General features: G+C 34.4%; 1 protein-coding gene across 3 annotated transcripts in view; it reads right to left on the bottom strand.

Moving 5' to 3' along the window:
* The window catches only part of LOC135206226 (tyrosine-protein phosphatase 99A-like), a 605,334-nt gene that overhangs the window by 181,002 nt on the left and 409,332 nt on the right, over positions 1-15,000 (bottom strand). For all 3 annotated transcript variants that reach the window (XM_064237584.1, XM_064237585.1, XM_064237583.1), the window contains exon 4: positions 4,095-4,209. In XM_064237584.1, the coding sequence (XP_064093654.1) occupies positions 4,095-4,209 (115 nt within the window). The remainder of the gene's footprint in view (positions 1-4,094; positions 4,210-15,000) is intronic.

Here is a 15,000-nt window from a genome sequence, read left to right on the forward strand (position 1 = left end):
ATACAGACCTGGTTTCAACCCTTGGGGTCACTATCTAGGAACGTTTCCCAAAATCTTTCAAGAAATATAATGATTTATAATATAACTAACAAAGGAGCAATAATGATAATGCACAGTACTTTAATCGTCTCTAATCGCCGAGTCATAATGATTTATCGGGAATAATATCTAAAGGAATTTTTATTATTTCCCTCCCAATTTTTTTTTCTTTTTTGAAGCAAGCAAAATTATTTCTACAGTTTTTTCTTGATTAATTCAGGAATTTATAACTAAGCGTTAATAAATAATCTTTATTATAAGTTATGTAGTAGTAATAGTAATAAAATTGTAGATTTCAAGCGATATATATATATATATATATATATATATATATATATATATATATATATATAATTCATAGATATACTTATATATAAAAATACTATGTATATAACATGTGTATTATATATGTTTATATATACACACATTATATATATATATAATATATATATATATATATATATATATATATATATATAAAGAACTCCCAAGCCGATATTAATATAACAGCTTGTGACACGGACGGCAATTTCGAGAATTAAATCTACCGAGCTTGCAATAAAGGGTTGGGGGGAGCCTGTCAAGTTCAAATAAAGGTGTGACGAGGCCAAAAGCGGAGGGTTGCTTGTGTTTCCAAAAGAGAAGGCTGTTCTAATTTTGCCTACAGGGCTGAAATTCAGCCTTACGTTATTATGTTCGGTAAATGTTACTGCTGCAAAGGTTCAGAGTGACATATTTCTCGACAATGGTCGTGATTATAAAAAATAAAATTAATGATTGTAATTGTAGATAGAAAGACTTATGTTTGATAATAGTAAAAAAAACTAAAAAAAAAATATATATATATATTGTAAAAGCATATCGAGTGGCAATCAGCAAAGTTTGAGAAAACAATGATAGTAACTGCTTTTTCTACCATCTCTCTCTCTCTCTCTCTCTCTCTCTCTCTCTCTCTCTCCAGTATTAAACCGTTGTAGGTATGTAATTTATGTATATTGATAGTTTTTAACACTATTTTTCATTTATGCGATATTAATTGTGTATCAAACAAAAACTTCTTTCAGTTTTCTTCTGAAGACTGAAAAAGAAACCCACAAAATCACTGTGTATAACGTGTTTACTTATAAATATTTATATTTTATTCTACTCAACACTGTTGAATAAAATAAAATGTAAATACTTATAAGTAAACACGTTATACTAGTGATTTTGTAGGTTTCTTTATCAATTAATTGTGTATGTTTCCGTCTTATTTTGACGAGCAGTCATCAACTGCCACCTAATATTATGGGATTCGATGTGCTTTGTAAGAGATCATGAATATATCAGTTCTTGCCTAAATAATAAAAGCCGCTTAAAAACAAGTAAAAAAAAAAAATGCAAAAAATACGTTATTACTTACCACTCACTGAAATCACGCATGTACGGCACAGCTAATTCTTTCTCAAAAATAACTATATAAGAGATAGACAGAACATGAAATTTAGTCTGGAAGCCAAGTACTGGGACCTATGAAATCATTCAGCCCTGAAAGCGATGTTTGAAACGTGTAACGGGAGGAAACCTCGTGGTTGCACTAAAGGCCTGTTTACACGGGGATAGTTCACTGGCGCCAGTAACTATCGGCAAGTAAACTTTCCAGGATAGTAAGCGTTTGCACGAGGACAGTGTTTTGGGTAGAAGTTGCCGCCAGTAGCGAGCAAGATGTCTTCTGTCATAGATGAAGCAATCGATGCTGCTTATGTCATTCTCGCTAGAGAAGTCCAGTTGCTCATCAAAAAGAAAAGGAAGAATCCCAAAATGTGTGCGAGAAAGTGGATTCAAAGGAAAGATATATTAGGATGCTCTAGTACTTTAGTTCGTGAATTAGGAAACGAATATCCTTCAGAATATAGGAAGCATATGAGAATGAACCGACAGAAATTTGAGGAACTGCTACGTCTAGTAGAGCCTACCATATCTAAGAAGGATACCACGATGAGGAATGATTACTTCCAATTCAATCAAAGAATCTCTTATTTCTGGAAGAGCTACATCCCGCTTATTACGACTCATGTAATCGTTATGTCTAATGTTCCCCAAACATTCAAATTCGTCGTATTTATCCAAAAATTTCATTATATCCTCGGTATTCCACTTCTCTAACATGATGATCTTTCTGAAGGCAAGTGACAACTGGGAAAGTTTGCTTTTGCACGGGCATAGTTACTGGCGCCAGTAGCTCAAGTGTTCCTTCATCTAGCTGGTTTTACCAATCTAATCCATTCGTCAAATTGTCCCTACAGCCCAAAAGTTATATTCCTGTCTCTCCCAAAGGCTATTCTTTTGCCAGTTCAGGAGACATATTTTTTAAGCCGAGACATAGAAACCGAATGAAAGTCTTTCCCCTGGGAAAGCTGCAACAACAACAACAACAACAACAACAACAACAACAACAACAACAACAACAACAACAATAATAATAATAATAATAATAATAATAATAATAATAATAATAATAATAATAATAATAATCAAAAGCTAAATATAGATCTAGAAGTACGAATTCCAGTCATTCAAGTCTCTCACGACATACCTCAAGATGTACTGATTTTTCAACTTTAAAATAAGATTCAGTATCATAGTTCAAGATTTATGAACTTATTCAAAAAATTCAATATTCTTTATAAAGATCCAGTATTATACCTCAAGATTTAAGAACTTATTCAAAAGATTCAATATTCTTTATAAAGATCCAGTATTATACCTTAAGATTCAAGAACTTATTCAAAAGATTCAATATTCTTTATAAAGATCCAGTATTATACCTTAAGATTCAAGAACTTATTCAAAAGATTCAATATCTTATATGAAGATTCAGCATCCGGCCTCAAGATTTGGGAAATCACTCAAAAGAGTTAACATTCCTTATTAAGATTCAGTAGTATCATAACTCAAGACGTAGGAACTCACTCAAAAGATTCAACACCTATAAAGATGCATTTTTCTGTAGATTCACTTTCAGCAGCCTTCGTGGAAAGTAACAGACCTAGACCCTTTATTTGTACAAACACTTTCTAAAATTCATAGAAAGATTCAATCCCTTTTTAACAAGGAGAATCTGTCAGAATTCAGGTCATCCTAATTAGACAAGAGTAATACTTTTTAAGGAGCATTTAACGAGGCAAAGTCTTCGGCAGTCAACTAAATAAACTTTGATTCAAATGTTCCTTGAATTCCAGGTCAATATATTTTCCTGCGTGAATTCAGATTTCTCTCATTTCCTCAATGTGTAGACACAAGTACACACGAAAATATCTATTCATTTTTCAATGCATATACTATATACACACACACACACAAACACACGTGCGTGCGCTATATAATATACACACACACACACACACACACACATATATATATATATATATATATATAAATATATATAGACATATATATATGTATATATATATAATATATATATATATATATATATATATATATATATATATATGTGTGTGTGTGTGTGTGTGTGTGTATGTATGTATGTATGTATGTATGTCTACATATATATATATATATATATATCTATATATATATATATATATATGTGTACATTGGCAAAGAAATTCGTCAAAGTGAAAGGTCGCTCTGCAAACCAACAAAGAAAGTTAATCTCTTGTCATTGTAAGCTCATCTGTAATCCCATTACGAGGTCCACAAAGATAACTTACCGCGTTTAAATCCTGTCAGAACAAGGAAACTTTACTTTTCTTTTAGGAAAAGCAAACAATATTTGACAAACTTTAACGTAAATAATGAGAAAGTCAGCCATACCCATACATCTTTTATCAACCAAAGATGATGAATTAAGTTAATTAACTTTTTTGTTCGATACGTAAGAATATTTACAACATTTCATTGTGATACGCTTAAGAACTAAGCAGTTTAAACGTTGTGTATTAAAAGAAGCAAATGGTTTTTGTTATCACACAAATTAATTTACATAGAAGTGTAAGCACAAACACACAACCTATCTATCTAAGTGGAAAAACAAAAATGAATTCTGTACTTACTTCCTTCGTCGGTCATGACGGCGACGGTAGACATGGGTCCATCTCCTTCAGGATTAAAAACCTGAAGGGAGACCAGGTACTGTGTGTAGGTCCGCAGGCCCTGTACTGTATGGCTCTGAAACGCCCAAAAGATCGGTTAGCATGATTTGAAATGTCGTTACCTGAAGGAGGCTCAAACTTGTCACCGTGAACAGATTTTAGGCCAAGTCAGCGCAGTGTGATCCTGACCTCAGGTTGAAAGACTCTTTTAAGTTCGCTTTTAAAAGATCGAACTGTCCTTAATAATTAGATTAAATTCAAAATGCCAATACTTCTTGGGATAACGTTCCTGTTCATACAAAATAATAATTACAAAAATATGGAATCGCAGATCTTTACAAAATCTCGATGGCCTCTGTAGGCCTATAAAGGGTTAGGTCTACTCTAATTGTGGATCTGAGTCTTCCAGACCTGACTTTAGCAAAACCAGTATATCAGGAGCGAGCAAAGGGAGATATACACCTCCTAAACGACTCGAATCACTAACACTGTTCAGGATCCAAATGTCTGACTGATAAAAAACTGTAAAGGGCAACAAAATCATGAGCCAACTTCAGGTTGCTTGTCGCTAATATTAAGTCAGTTCAATACACACCAAACAAGCTTTCTCAATCACAAACAACATTTACAGTGTCTAGTGTTTTACGGGTGCAAGAAGCTTCCAGTGTCATCATCACTCCATTCATGCATGTGTTAACTGTACTTCACATGCACTAACTGATATCAGCGATGAGAGAAAACGGATCCTCAATCTGTAACATCAGAGAAAACGGACCATTTTCGCTGGGCCCTACGTATTCGAGGGGAAACTGCACAATCGTGTGATGGCCATTTTAGCGAAGACCATCCTCGAATTCTGCGAGCTTGGCGTAACAGAAGACGGGCGTCTTAAAACCATAAGAGAAAACGGGCCATTGCATTGTATTATAGAGAACTCCTCCGAATCTGGTTTTTACATTTTATACGTTACATTTCGCAGAATTCGAAGCAAACGTTAGCGGAATTTGTTGACAACGTCACGGAAATAAATCCAACTGATACGATATTATTAACCACAATGCAAATGAAAACAAGAGAACAGAATGATTAACTAAACGTTAAACATACATCGAGCATTATCTGTACTGCTGCGTGATTATTGAACATATGTATGTCATGTAGAAACACCTGGTGTCTGAAGGGATCAATATTTTCTTCGTGTTTTGGGAACTTGATACTAAAACTGTCTCTAAGCAACATTTAATCGTGCACTAAGCAAGCTATGATGGCCAGCTAGAAGCCACGGAGCATGCAACTAAGCTTAAGCGGTATTCTGATAATCTCCGGGGAAAAAAAAAAATTCAACGGAACGTTCGTATTTGCACGATATTTCCACGCGCCTTTAAAAGACTTAAGCATCCTCTGTTCTTTATATGGCTTCAAGGAATTAAGTCCGATGAAATTTTCTCAAATGATTCATGATTATTTAAACAGAATTCTCGTTTTGACACAGATTTGGCTGTAAATCTGCGATCATTTCAAGCACCATTCTTTACATGATTTTCGTACATAAACATTTCTCGAATTTTCCAACAAATTTCAGCCTTCAAATTTGCCACCTGAAGGCATGGAAAGACAATATAATATTATCAAATTCTGATGTCCAGGCAATCACAATAATGATAATAATAATCATGAATACTTGCTCGGCACATTTCGAAAGCAAGAACGAAAATTTTATCGTAACCAACAGCAAAAATCTCATGTTACACAAATGGCCTAATTATCCTCTGGCTCGAGTTACTGACATAAAAGTATAATACATTAGCTGAATTGATTAATAATAATAATAATAATAATAATATAAATAATAATAATAATAATAATAATAATAATAATAATAATAATAACAATAATAATAATAATTATAATAATAATGGAAGTCTCTAAAATACAGTTATGGAAATATGAATTTTTTCATCTAAAAAATAATGACGAAAAGGGTAAATAGCAAATAAATTTGAGAGATAAGTTCTCTTTCTCTCTCGAAAAAAAGCCGCATTAAAGTTTTTTTTATACTTTAAATATAAAACGATTAAGCACTCAAAAACTGTTCTATACCATTCCGAGATATTTAGCCATAGGTTACATTTTTCATTTAAAAGCTCAACAATTGAACACAATTTTTTTTTTTTTTTTTTTTTTTTTTGCCAAAGGTAAATTTTCCAATTGCACAGAACTTCCACACTTTTTAAATTGTAGCTGCAATCACAGCAACGAATGCTACAACTCTTAGGTTTTTTTTTCAATTGTGGAAATGTACGATTTCCTTTTCTACTATATTTTCACCCTAAAACTGCCGGTTCGTACCAGACTGAATATTTCCCTTTCAAAAATCAAGACTAACACGTGCTTTTAAATCTTCATCCCTAATAATACATTGTCAATTATTTACTCATTATTTCAATGCACATTCATTGTACCAATGACTGGACCTTGCAAGATTTACAAAATCAGGTAAGTTTTAATTCTAATTTAAAAATTGACGAACTCAATACAACTCAGTCACAATTTGATTGACCTCACGTCCATGTTCAAATTTCTTTCAAATAATAATTACATGAAAATTCACGTTTCAAGGATTATGTGAAAATACTACCAGTTTTATGCTCAGTTTTCCCATTTGAATTCCCCTTAAATTATAGAAAAAAACAGGACAGAAGAATAATTGAAACTAAGGTTAAGATAATTAGTAAAGATACTCCTGTCAATATATAATCCTCATCTCAACGAACCTGAAAGTTTGCAGATAATAATTATTGCTTTTTATTTATTACTGAAATGTAATTTAGGAATAAAAATATCTTGATTCATTTCTTAAAATCACTCGTCATTTTGTTGTGGAGAGGACCATTTCAGTAGTTTGTGATTTGCTGAAGGTTACAATCTAAGTTTTGCCAAGTTTATGCTGATCTATATTTGGGGAAGTTTATACTTTTTATTTTTATTTTTTTAACGAAGCCTGCACTCTTCTTTTGATTTTTATTTATCTATTCTTTAGTTGAACTTTGACCTCAATGTCACAGGAGAGTTCGCTTTCAAAGTTAGCGTAAACATTATTTCACTTCGCGTTGCAAACGTTCTCCTCATGAACGTGTTCAATTTCGCTTAACAAACGATCTTCTCATGAACGAGGTCGATTTCGCGTTTCATACGTTCCCCTCATGAACGTGTTCGATTTCGCCTAACAAACGTTCTTCTCATGAACGTGGTCGATTTCGCGTTGCATACGTTTTTCTTATGAACGGGTCGATTTCACGTTGCATAAGTTCTCCTAATGAACGTGTTCGATTTCGCCTAACAAAACGTTCTTCTCATGAACGTGGTCTATTTCGCTTAACAAATGTTCTCCTCATGAACATGTTCGATTTCGCCTAACAAGCGTTCTTCTCATGAACGTGGTCGATTTCGCGTTTCATACGTTCTTCTCATGAACGCGGTCGATTTCGCGTTGCATACGTTCTTCTCATGAACGTGGTCGATTTCGCGTTGCATACGTTCTTGTCATGAACGCGGCCCGGATTTGTTTAAGGCATTAGTGTTACCGTTGTTCACGTCATATGAGAAAAGGCATTACTTAGTTCAAACGTTAGACTTATCGTAGTAGTGTTAGTGTGTGTGTATGTGTGTGTGTGTGTGTGTTTTTTTTTTTTTTTTTTTTTTTTTTTTTTTTTTTACGATCGTTAACTTTTCGACCGCGTATTCTTAGTTATGTTTAGCTGATCGATAGTGAATTCATACATACTACTAATTGGAGTGTTTCACAGAGCCAAATTGTCAACAATTGTTTTTATTTTTTTTTCTTTCTAAAAATGATTAACCTATGAAAAATGTCATTTACATTCGTTAAACTCATTGACGGTGTTTTTTTTGTTTATGTTACACTTATTGACGTTTTAATTTTAAATACACTTAACTTATTGACGGCGTATTTTTACATACGTTTAACTTATTGACGATGTATTTCCACATACGTCCAACTTCTCGACGATATATTTCATCTAAACGTGACACTTACGGAAATTATACTTTCACAAACGGTAAATATGACAACGGTTGATTATTATCAAGCCTTTTCATCAAAAGCGTTATTTTCTTTTTATTTTCATTCGAATTATTTTGACCGTTTAAATTTGCTGAAGTTATTCATCCTTTTCAATCAGAAACTTGCGTCTTATTAGGTTCTGAAAGGGAATGCTTTTGTTATGAAATTATATATATAAAAACACAAAATATAAGGCTGTTAAGTGTTAATACTGTTAGTCAATGTTAGTATATATTAATAACAAATATTACAGTGAATTACAAGGATTCTACCATAAACAATAAAAGTGAGAACATCAAATGTGGTCATTTAGGCGAAATAAATACTACTACCAAATATAATTTACATTTTTCTTTTAATATTATCAATATTATAAAATTGAATTACATCATGAAGGTGCGGTCAGGAACACATAGTACAAAATGTCTTCATAACAACTGTGAGAGAGAGAGAGAGAGAGAGAGAGAGAGAGAGAGAGAGAGAGAAGAATCTCTTTTGAAATCTTCCATATCACACCCACACAAACCTAGAAAAACCTGCGTGAGGATTTTCAACCCATAACACACGCAACAGAAAAGACTTGGGCTTCGTAAAAAAAAAAACAAAAAAAAAAAAAAAAAAAAAAAAACAAAAAAAAAAAAAAAAAAAAAAAAACGTGAGATTCCCGGTGACCTTAGGAAGGAAGCCAGGATGAACACCCACCCCGACCCTCCCACACACACACACACGCACACACACCAAAGACAGATCCACCTGACTCTAATTACAAGGGACTTGATGAAATGGGAGAAAAAGGCATGGAGAAAAATTCCCCCCCTTCTCTTTTCTTACCCCTTTCCCTCCACCCCCTCCCCCCCCCTTTTTTTAGCTTCATACCAGACCTAATTAAAGGTAATGAACGAGAAATGTGGAACTGGGACGCATGGAACCTTTTACACGTTTGTTTTGCTTCTGCCATCTTTTCTACGCGGGGCGCTGAGACGCGCATGCGCACTGCCCTCTCCAATTACAAGGCAGGGGGAAAGCAATCAGTATTACAAGACTTGTTATTAAATGCAGGATGAGGCGGAAGGGGGGGGGGGGGGGGGGGGGCCGGCAAATTGCTGGGATTACAAGCATATGAATGAAACTGGTAGGCTCCTCTTCCCTTTTCTCGCTTAAGGTAAATTGGCGTCGCAGTAACTAGGGTCACAGGGCTGGCAAGAAAGTTGATTCTTAAAGTAATGTAAAGTTTAAGGGGTTGGACTGCTAAGTGGGCAGGCGTCAGAAGGATTGGATGATCCTGTAGTTTATTCTAGTATGTAGGCAACAGCGTAAGGCACACAGTAGGCTGTACCCGTACTCTGAACTGAAGACATTCCCGTACAATGGCATCTTTGTACCACAATAACTTTGTAAGTGATTTTATACTTATTTATTCAAGCAATCTCAACAATGACAATAACATATTCAGAAAAATCTCTTTCACATTTTATGTAAAAAAAAAAAAAAAAACGTTCACAAGTCCTTCAGAATTTACAAAAAAAAAAAAAAAAAAAAAAAAAATCGTAAACAACTACTCAGCATATGTGAAATGACTGTAACATTGATATATTGAAATACTTTTTAAATTTAAAACGGTTTAAACATTATGGAAAATATGAACCTTTCAGGAGCTTTAATGCAGGCAACTGACAACAATCTACAAGTTACAAAGTCTTTTGCAATTTACACACACACTCACAAACACACACACACACACACACAAATCTTGAAGCTTGTCTCCAATAGATAATAAAATGAAAATAAGCAGATAAAAAATGAAAGAAAAGCAGAATAAGAAGAATATCTCATTCACAAAAATACATTATCATAATAATAATCATATTTTATTGCTATTTAATGTCATGGCAGATATATTGACAAAAAAAAAAAACTATAACATTTATGTAAAAAAAAAAAATTAGATTCAAGGAATGACTGAAGACTGTGGACTAAAATTGAATCGTTTCTATATATTCTCTGACCGTACCTTATTTCAATAGTATATAATAAAAAAAATGACTGCGACATAAAATAGTATATGATGAACATGGATAATGAAAAATTTTTTTTTTACATAAAATGGTATATGATGAACCTAAATAATGAAAAATGATTTTTTTTTTACATAAAATAGTATGTGATGAACATGTATAATTCAAAAATAGTTTTACATAAAATAATATATGGTGAACATGAATAATGAAAAATTTTCTTACATAAAATGGTATATGATGAACATGAATAATGAAAAAATAGTTTTACATAAAATAATATATGATGAACTTGAATTGAACATGAATAATGAAAAATGATTTTGTTCATAAAACAGTATACTATATGAACATGAATAATGAAAAATGGGGTTTAACATGCAAGAGTAAACGATGAACATAATTATAATTCGTACATCAAAAGAATGTTCTTGCAAACCCGGAACCCAAACTGGATATAAAGAAATTTAACATCGTCTGGAAGACGAGAGTCTTCTTAATAAAATAAGAAAAACAAAGCGAGTTTTCTGTGCAGCGTATAATTTTATATGAAACTCTCAGCCGGCCGTGGTGGCCTGTGTTGCACGATCCTAACTAACTTTAACCTTATATAAAATAAAAACTACTGAGGCTAGATGGCTGTAATTTGGTATGTTTGATGATTGGAGGGTGGATGATCAACATACCATTTTGCAGCCCTCTAGCCTCAGTAGTTTCTAAGATCTCTGGGCTGACAGAAAAAGTGAGGACGGACAAACAAAGCCATCTCAACAGATTTCTTTTACAGAAAACTAAAAAAACCGATATATTATTTTCTTTCACTTAAAAGATGAAGGTTTGTGGCATGCTGATTCTGAAATTGTATATTCTTAGAACATTGTGTTTAAGATTAGGCCTGCTGTGCAACAGTAGTGGCACTCCACCATATACTTATTCAAACAACAGAAACGTTCTGTATGTAGAGGCACAACATAGAGATGCGTTTTTTCAATAAAATACGTAAATTAATCAATCAACTTGTTACTCTGGACTTGAAAGCCTCTTCGCACAATATAGTGTTCAGTTCTAGATCTAGTTAAAGAAACGATATCTAAGTGAACACTGACTCATTAACCATCTGACTTTACCCCCGAAAATCAAAAGAATTTATGAAAAAAATAAAAAGGCAATTACGTTATGAATCAAGTTAATGGAATGAATTAAGGGTGAATTTTCTCCGATAAGATTAAATATTCCCGTTCAGGCGTTGGGGTTTGCATGTGATGAAATACATTCTGTATATGTGGATGTGAGAGTGTGTGTATGTATATTGTAAGTATACGAGTATACATGTTGTTGGTACCTATCTATATAAACATAAATATACGCATATATACTAAATATGTAAATATATATATTTGTTACCTCTCATTACAACCTCTCCTTCCCCTTGTTACCTCTCCTGACCACTTCCCCCTCCCCTTGTTATCTCTCCTGACAACCTCCCCCTCCCTTTGCTGCCTCTCCTGACAAACTCCCCCTCCCTTTGTTACCTCTCCAGAATACCTCCCCCACTGTTACCTCTCCTGCCATCTTTCCTCCCCCCCCAGCCCCCCCCCCCCCCCCCCCCCCCCCCCCTCCTATTCGATGTGCTTCCATGAAAGCTTTAGTAAATCACTTTCATCTGATAATCAGTAAAAAACGAATGTATCATGTTTATTCTATGGTATAATCCTGTGCCTAAAAAAAACCTTCATGCAATCTATTTTTTTAAAATTGCCTTCAAACAAATAGATTAAAAAAATATACTTTTAAAGGTTTTATGTATTGTAAAAAATAAATAAATAAAAACATTTTATTTTCATTTACTATTTTCATAAATTTTTTTACCATTTTCTAAACCGTTTTCCTTACTGCCTAAAAACCTATGAATCAAAAATTAATGAATGAAATGCTATAAGTGTTTATTTTCTTTCTCTTTTCTAAAAATCTATTTCAATTCCGTTTTTCTTCTGTCCACCCCCCTTAATGGAAGAGTACTAATTAAAAATACATAGAAGTTACATACAAAAAATCTAATTAATTCCTTTTATTCGTCTTTCTAAACGCCTGGTTTACTACCTGCCATAATCAGACGGCTCTATCGCACGCCGAACAACCTGTCCGTTCCCGCCCCCGCCCCACCCCGTATTCTGTGCTTTCTTAATTAAAACCATAATTATCTTATTCCATAATTATCGCATTGCACGAGACCCAATTATTTTACCGCTCGGACGACTGCTTGCTTGCTCTCCTCGATGGAAAACGCGCGCCATTTATGACAAAAGCTTCACTTTTTTTTTTTTTTTTTTTTTTTTTATTATACCGAGTCGTTATTTCACCTCATCCATTGGGCGCGATTCGTTGAGACCGCCCTTTAATTTTGGGAATAATTTGGTTCCGAATTCCCAACTTTGCGCAGGCAATTCCACGATTCCGTCCGCATTCAAGAATTCCGTTCTTGCGGACGGAACATGCAAGAGCTATTTATACGCGAACTGCGAAATACTCTACCTGAGGATGGTGTGCAATTAGAACCTCAAAACTTCGAGAGAAAATGCAATGCATTATTTAAGTTTTTATCCATTTGCTTATTTATTCATTTATCTCTTTTTTTTCTAATGACTGTTCTCTTCTTTCTGTTTTCCCTATAATCTTCTTTAGCTGCTATCAACTTTCAAGTCGATGGGGCCGTTGAGGCTTCTGAATAATAATAATAATAATAATAATAATAATAATAATAATAATAATAATAATAATAATAATAATAATACTCCATCTGAATTTAGTACAATATTTTACCTACATTAATCGTTTACGAAGGGGAGTTGCAAGCGCTTAAATGTATGATAACCACGTGCTGGTATAAATCAATTTTATTCATTTGCACCTGTGTTCATTCAAATGAAGGGATGAAAAATGTATGATACGCGGGAATATCTCATTGGAAGTGATAACTCCCTCTGACCTTTAATAAATGATTAAATATATAAATAGATAAAAAAAATTAATAAATAAACACAGGTAATCTTACTTCCGGCTTTAGAACAAAATGTAAAAGCACAAAATGCAATGGAGTTTCCATTCCACAGTACAATCAAATAGATCTATCTCTCGGTGGTCTCGGTATGAGCCACAGCCCGGTGGTGGCCTGTCCTATAGCGCTGTCAGACGCACGATCATGGTAAAATCTAACTTTGAATCAAATAAAAAACAATTGAGTCTAGAGGGCTGCAATTAGGTATTTTTGATGATTGGAGGTTGAATGATCAACCTACCAATTTGCAGCCCTCTAGCCTCAGTAGCTTTTGAGATCTGAGGGCGGAGAGGAAAAGTGCGGACGGACAGACAAAGCCGGTACAGTAGTTTTATATTCAGAAAACTAAAAACATTTTCACTTCAATAAAACGTGTTTGTACTACAATGAGAGAGACCATAACGCCGTTTCAACTTTTCAACAATACGTCATGAAATCTAAAATGGATGATGTAAGTTGACGCCGCTCTCTGTTTACGTAATACGTGTTAGCTATAGACATGTTTCAGTGATTACGCAAAATACGTATTCAAGGGGACGCTGTGTTTTCCAAACACAACATTACTACACTGTGCATTGAACGAATGTCGAGTTCCATGCTTCGAGTTATTCAAGTTATCTCAGTATGCAAATCTATGAGGCTATTTTGATACACATACCAAACTGGGGCACTTAAGTATTTCGGCATCCATAGCATCTGATTGGGTATTGCTAATCGCATCTAACAGGGTTTCTTTGCGAATGATCTAATTGGGTATTGCTAATCGTATCTAACATGGTATTTTTGTAAATGATTTAATTTGGTATTGCTAATCGCATATAACAGGGTATCTTTATAAATTATCTAATTGGGTACTGCCAACCGCATCTAACAGGGTATTGTTGTTAAGTTATTCACAGCTAAATATTTCGTTTTACGGTATGCAAATTTAGCTCGGCATATCTCTGTTAACGCGACTAAAGCACACTATTGGGCATTTACAAAGGCAGAAATAATCCCTCATTTTCAATATTAATTTCCACGAATCAGAGAGAGAGAGAGAGAGAGAGAGAGAGAGAGAGAGAGAGAGAGAGAGAGGGTAGTTGGTGGTTGTGTGTTATGACGGCCGATTGACTTCCACGAATCCGCCCATTCATTTCCCGAATCTCCTGATTTTATTCCGTGAAGCTGTAGATTCACTTCCCCGAATCGGCCAGTTCATCACCACAAAACCGCCGATTCATTTCCTCGAATCCGCCGATTCATTTCCACGGGTCCGCCGATTCATTTCCCAAAATCCGCCGATTCATTTCCTCGAATCCGCCGATTCATTTCCTCGAATCCGCCTATTCATTCCCTCGAATCTGTCAATTCATTTCCTCGAATCCGCCGATTCATTCCCTCGAATCTGTCAATTCATTTCCTCGAATCCGCCGATTCATTCCCTCGAATCTGTCAACTCATATCCTCGAATCCGCCGATTCATTTTATCCAATCCGCCGATTCATTTCCACGGATCCGCCCTGAACCCGCCATTTAATTTCCACGAATCTGCCGATTCATTTCCTCTGATCCGCGGATTCATTTCCTCGAATACGCCGATTCATTTGTACGAATGCGTCGAATCATTTCCACGAATGCGTCGGTTCATTTCCACGAATCTGCCAATTCATTTCCACGATTTCATCGACTCATTTCCACGAACCTGCTGACTCATTTCCACGAATCCGCTGA

The sequence above is a fragment of the Macrobrachium nipponense genome, chromosome 29 (genome assembly GCF_015104395.2).
Source record: "Macrobrachium nipponense isolate FS-2020 chromosome 29, ASM1510439v2, whole genome shotgun sequence".
Lineage (NCBI taxonomy): Eukaryota > Metazoa > Arthropoda > Malacostraca > Decapoda > Palaemonidae > Macrobrachium > Macrobrachium nipponense.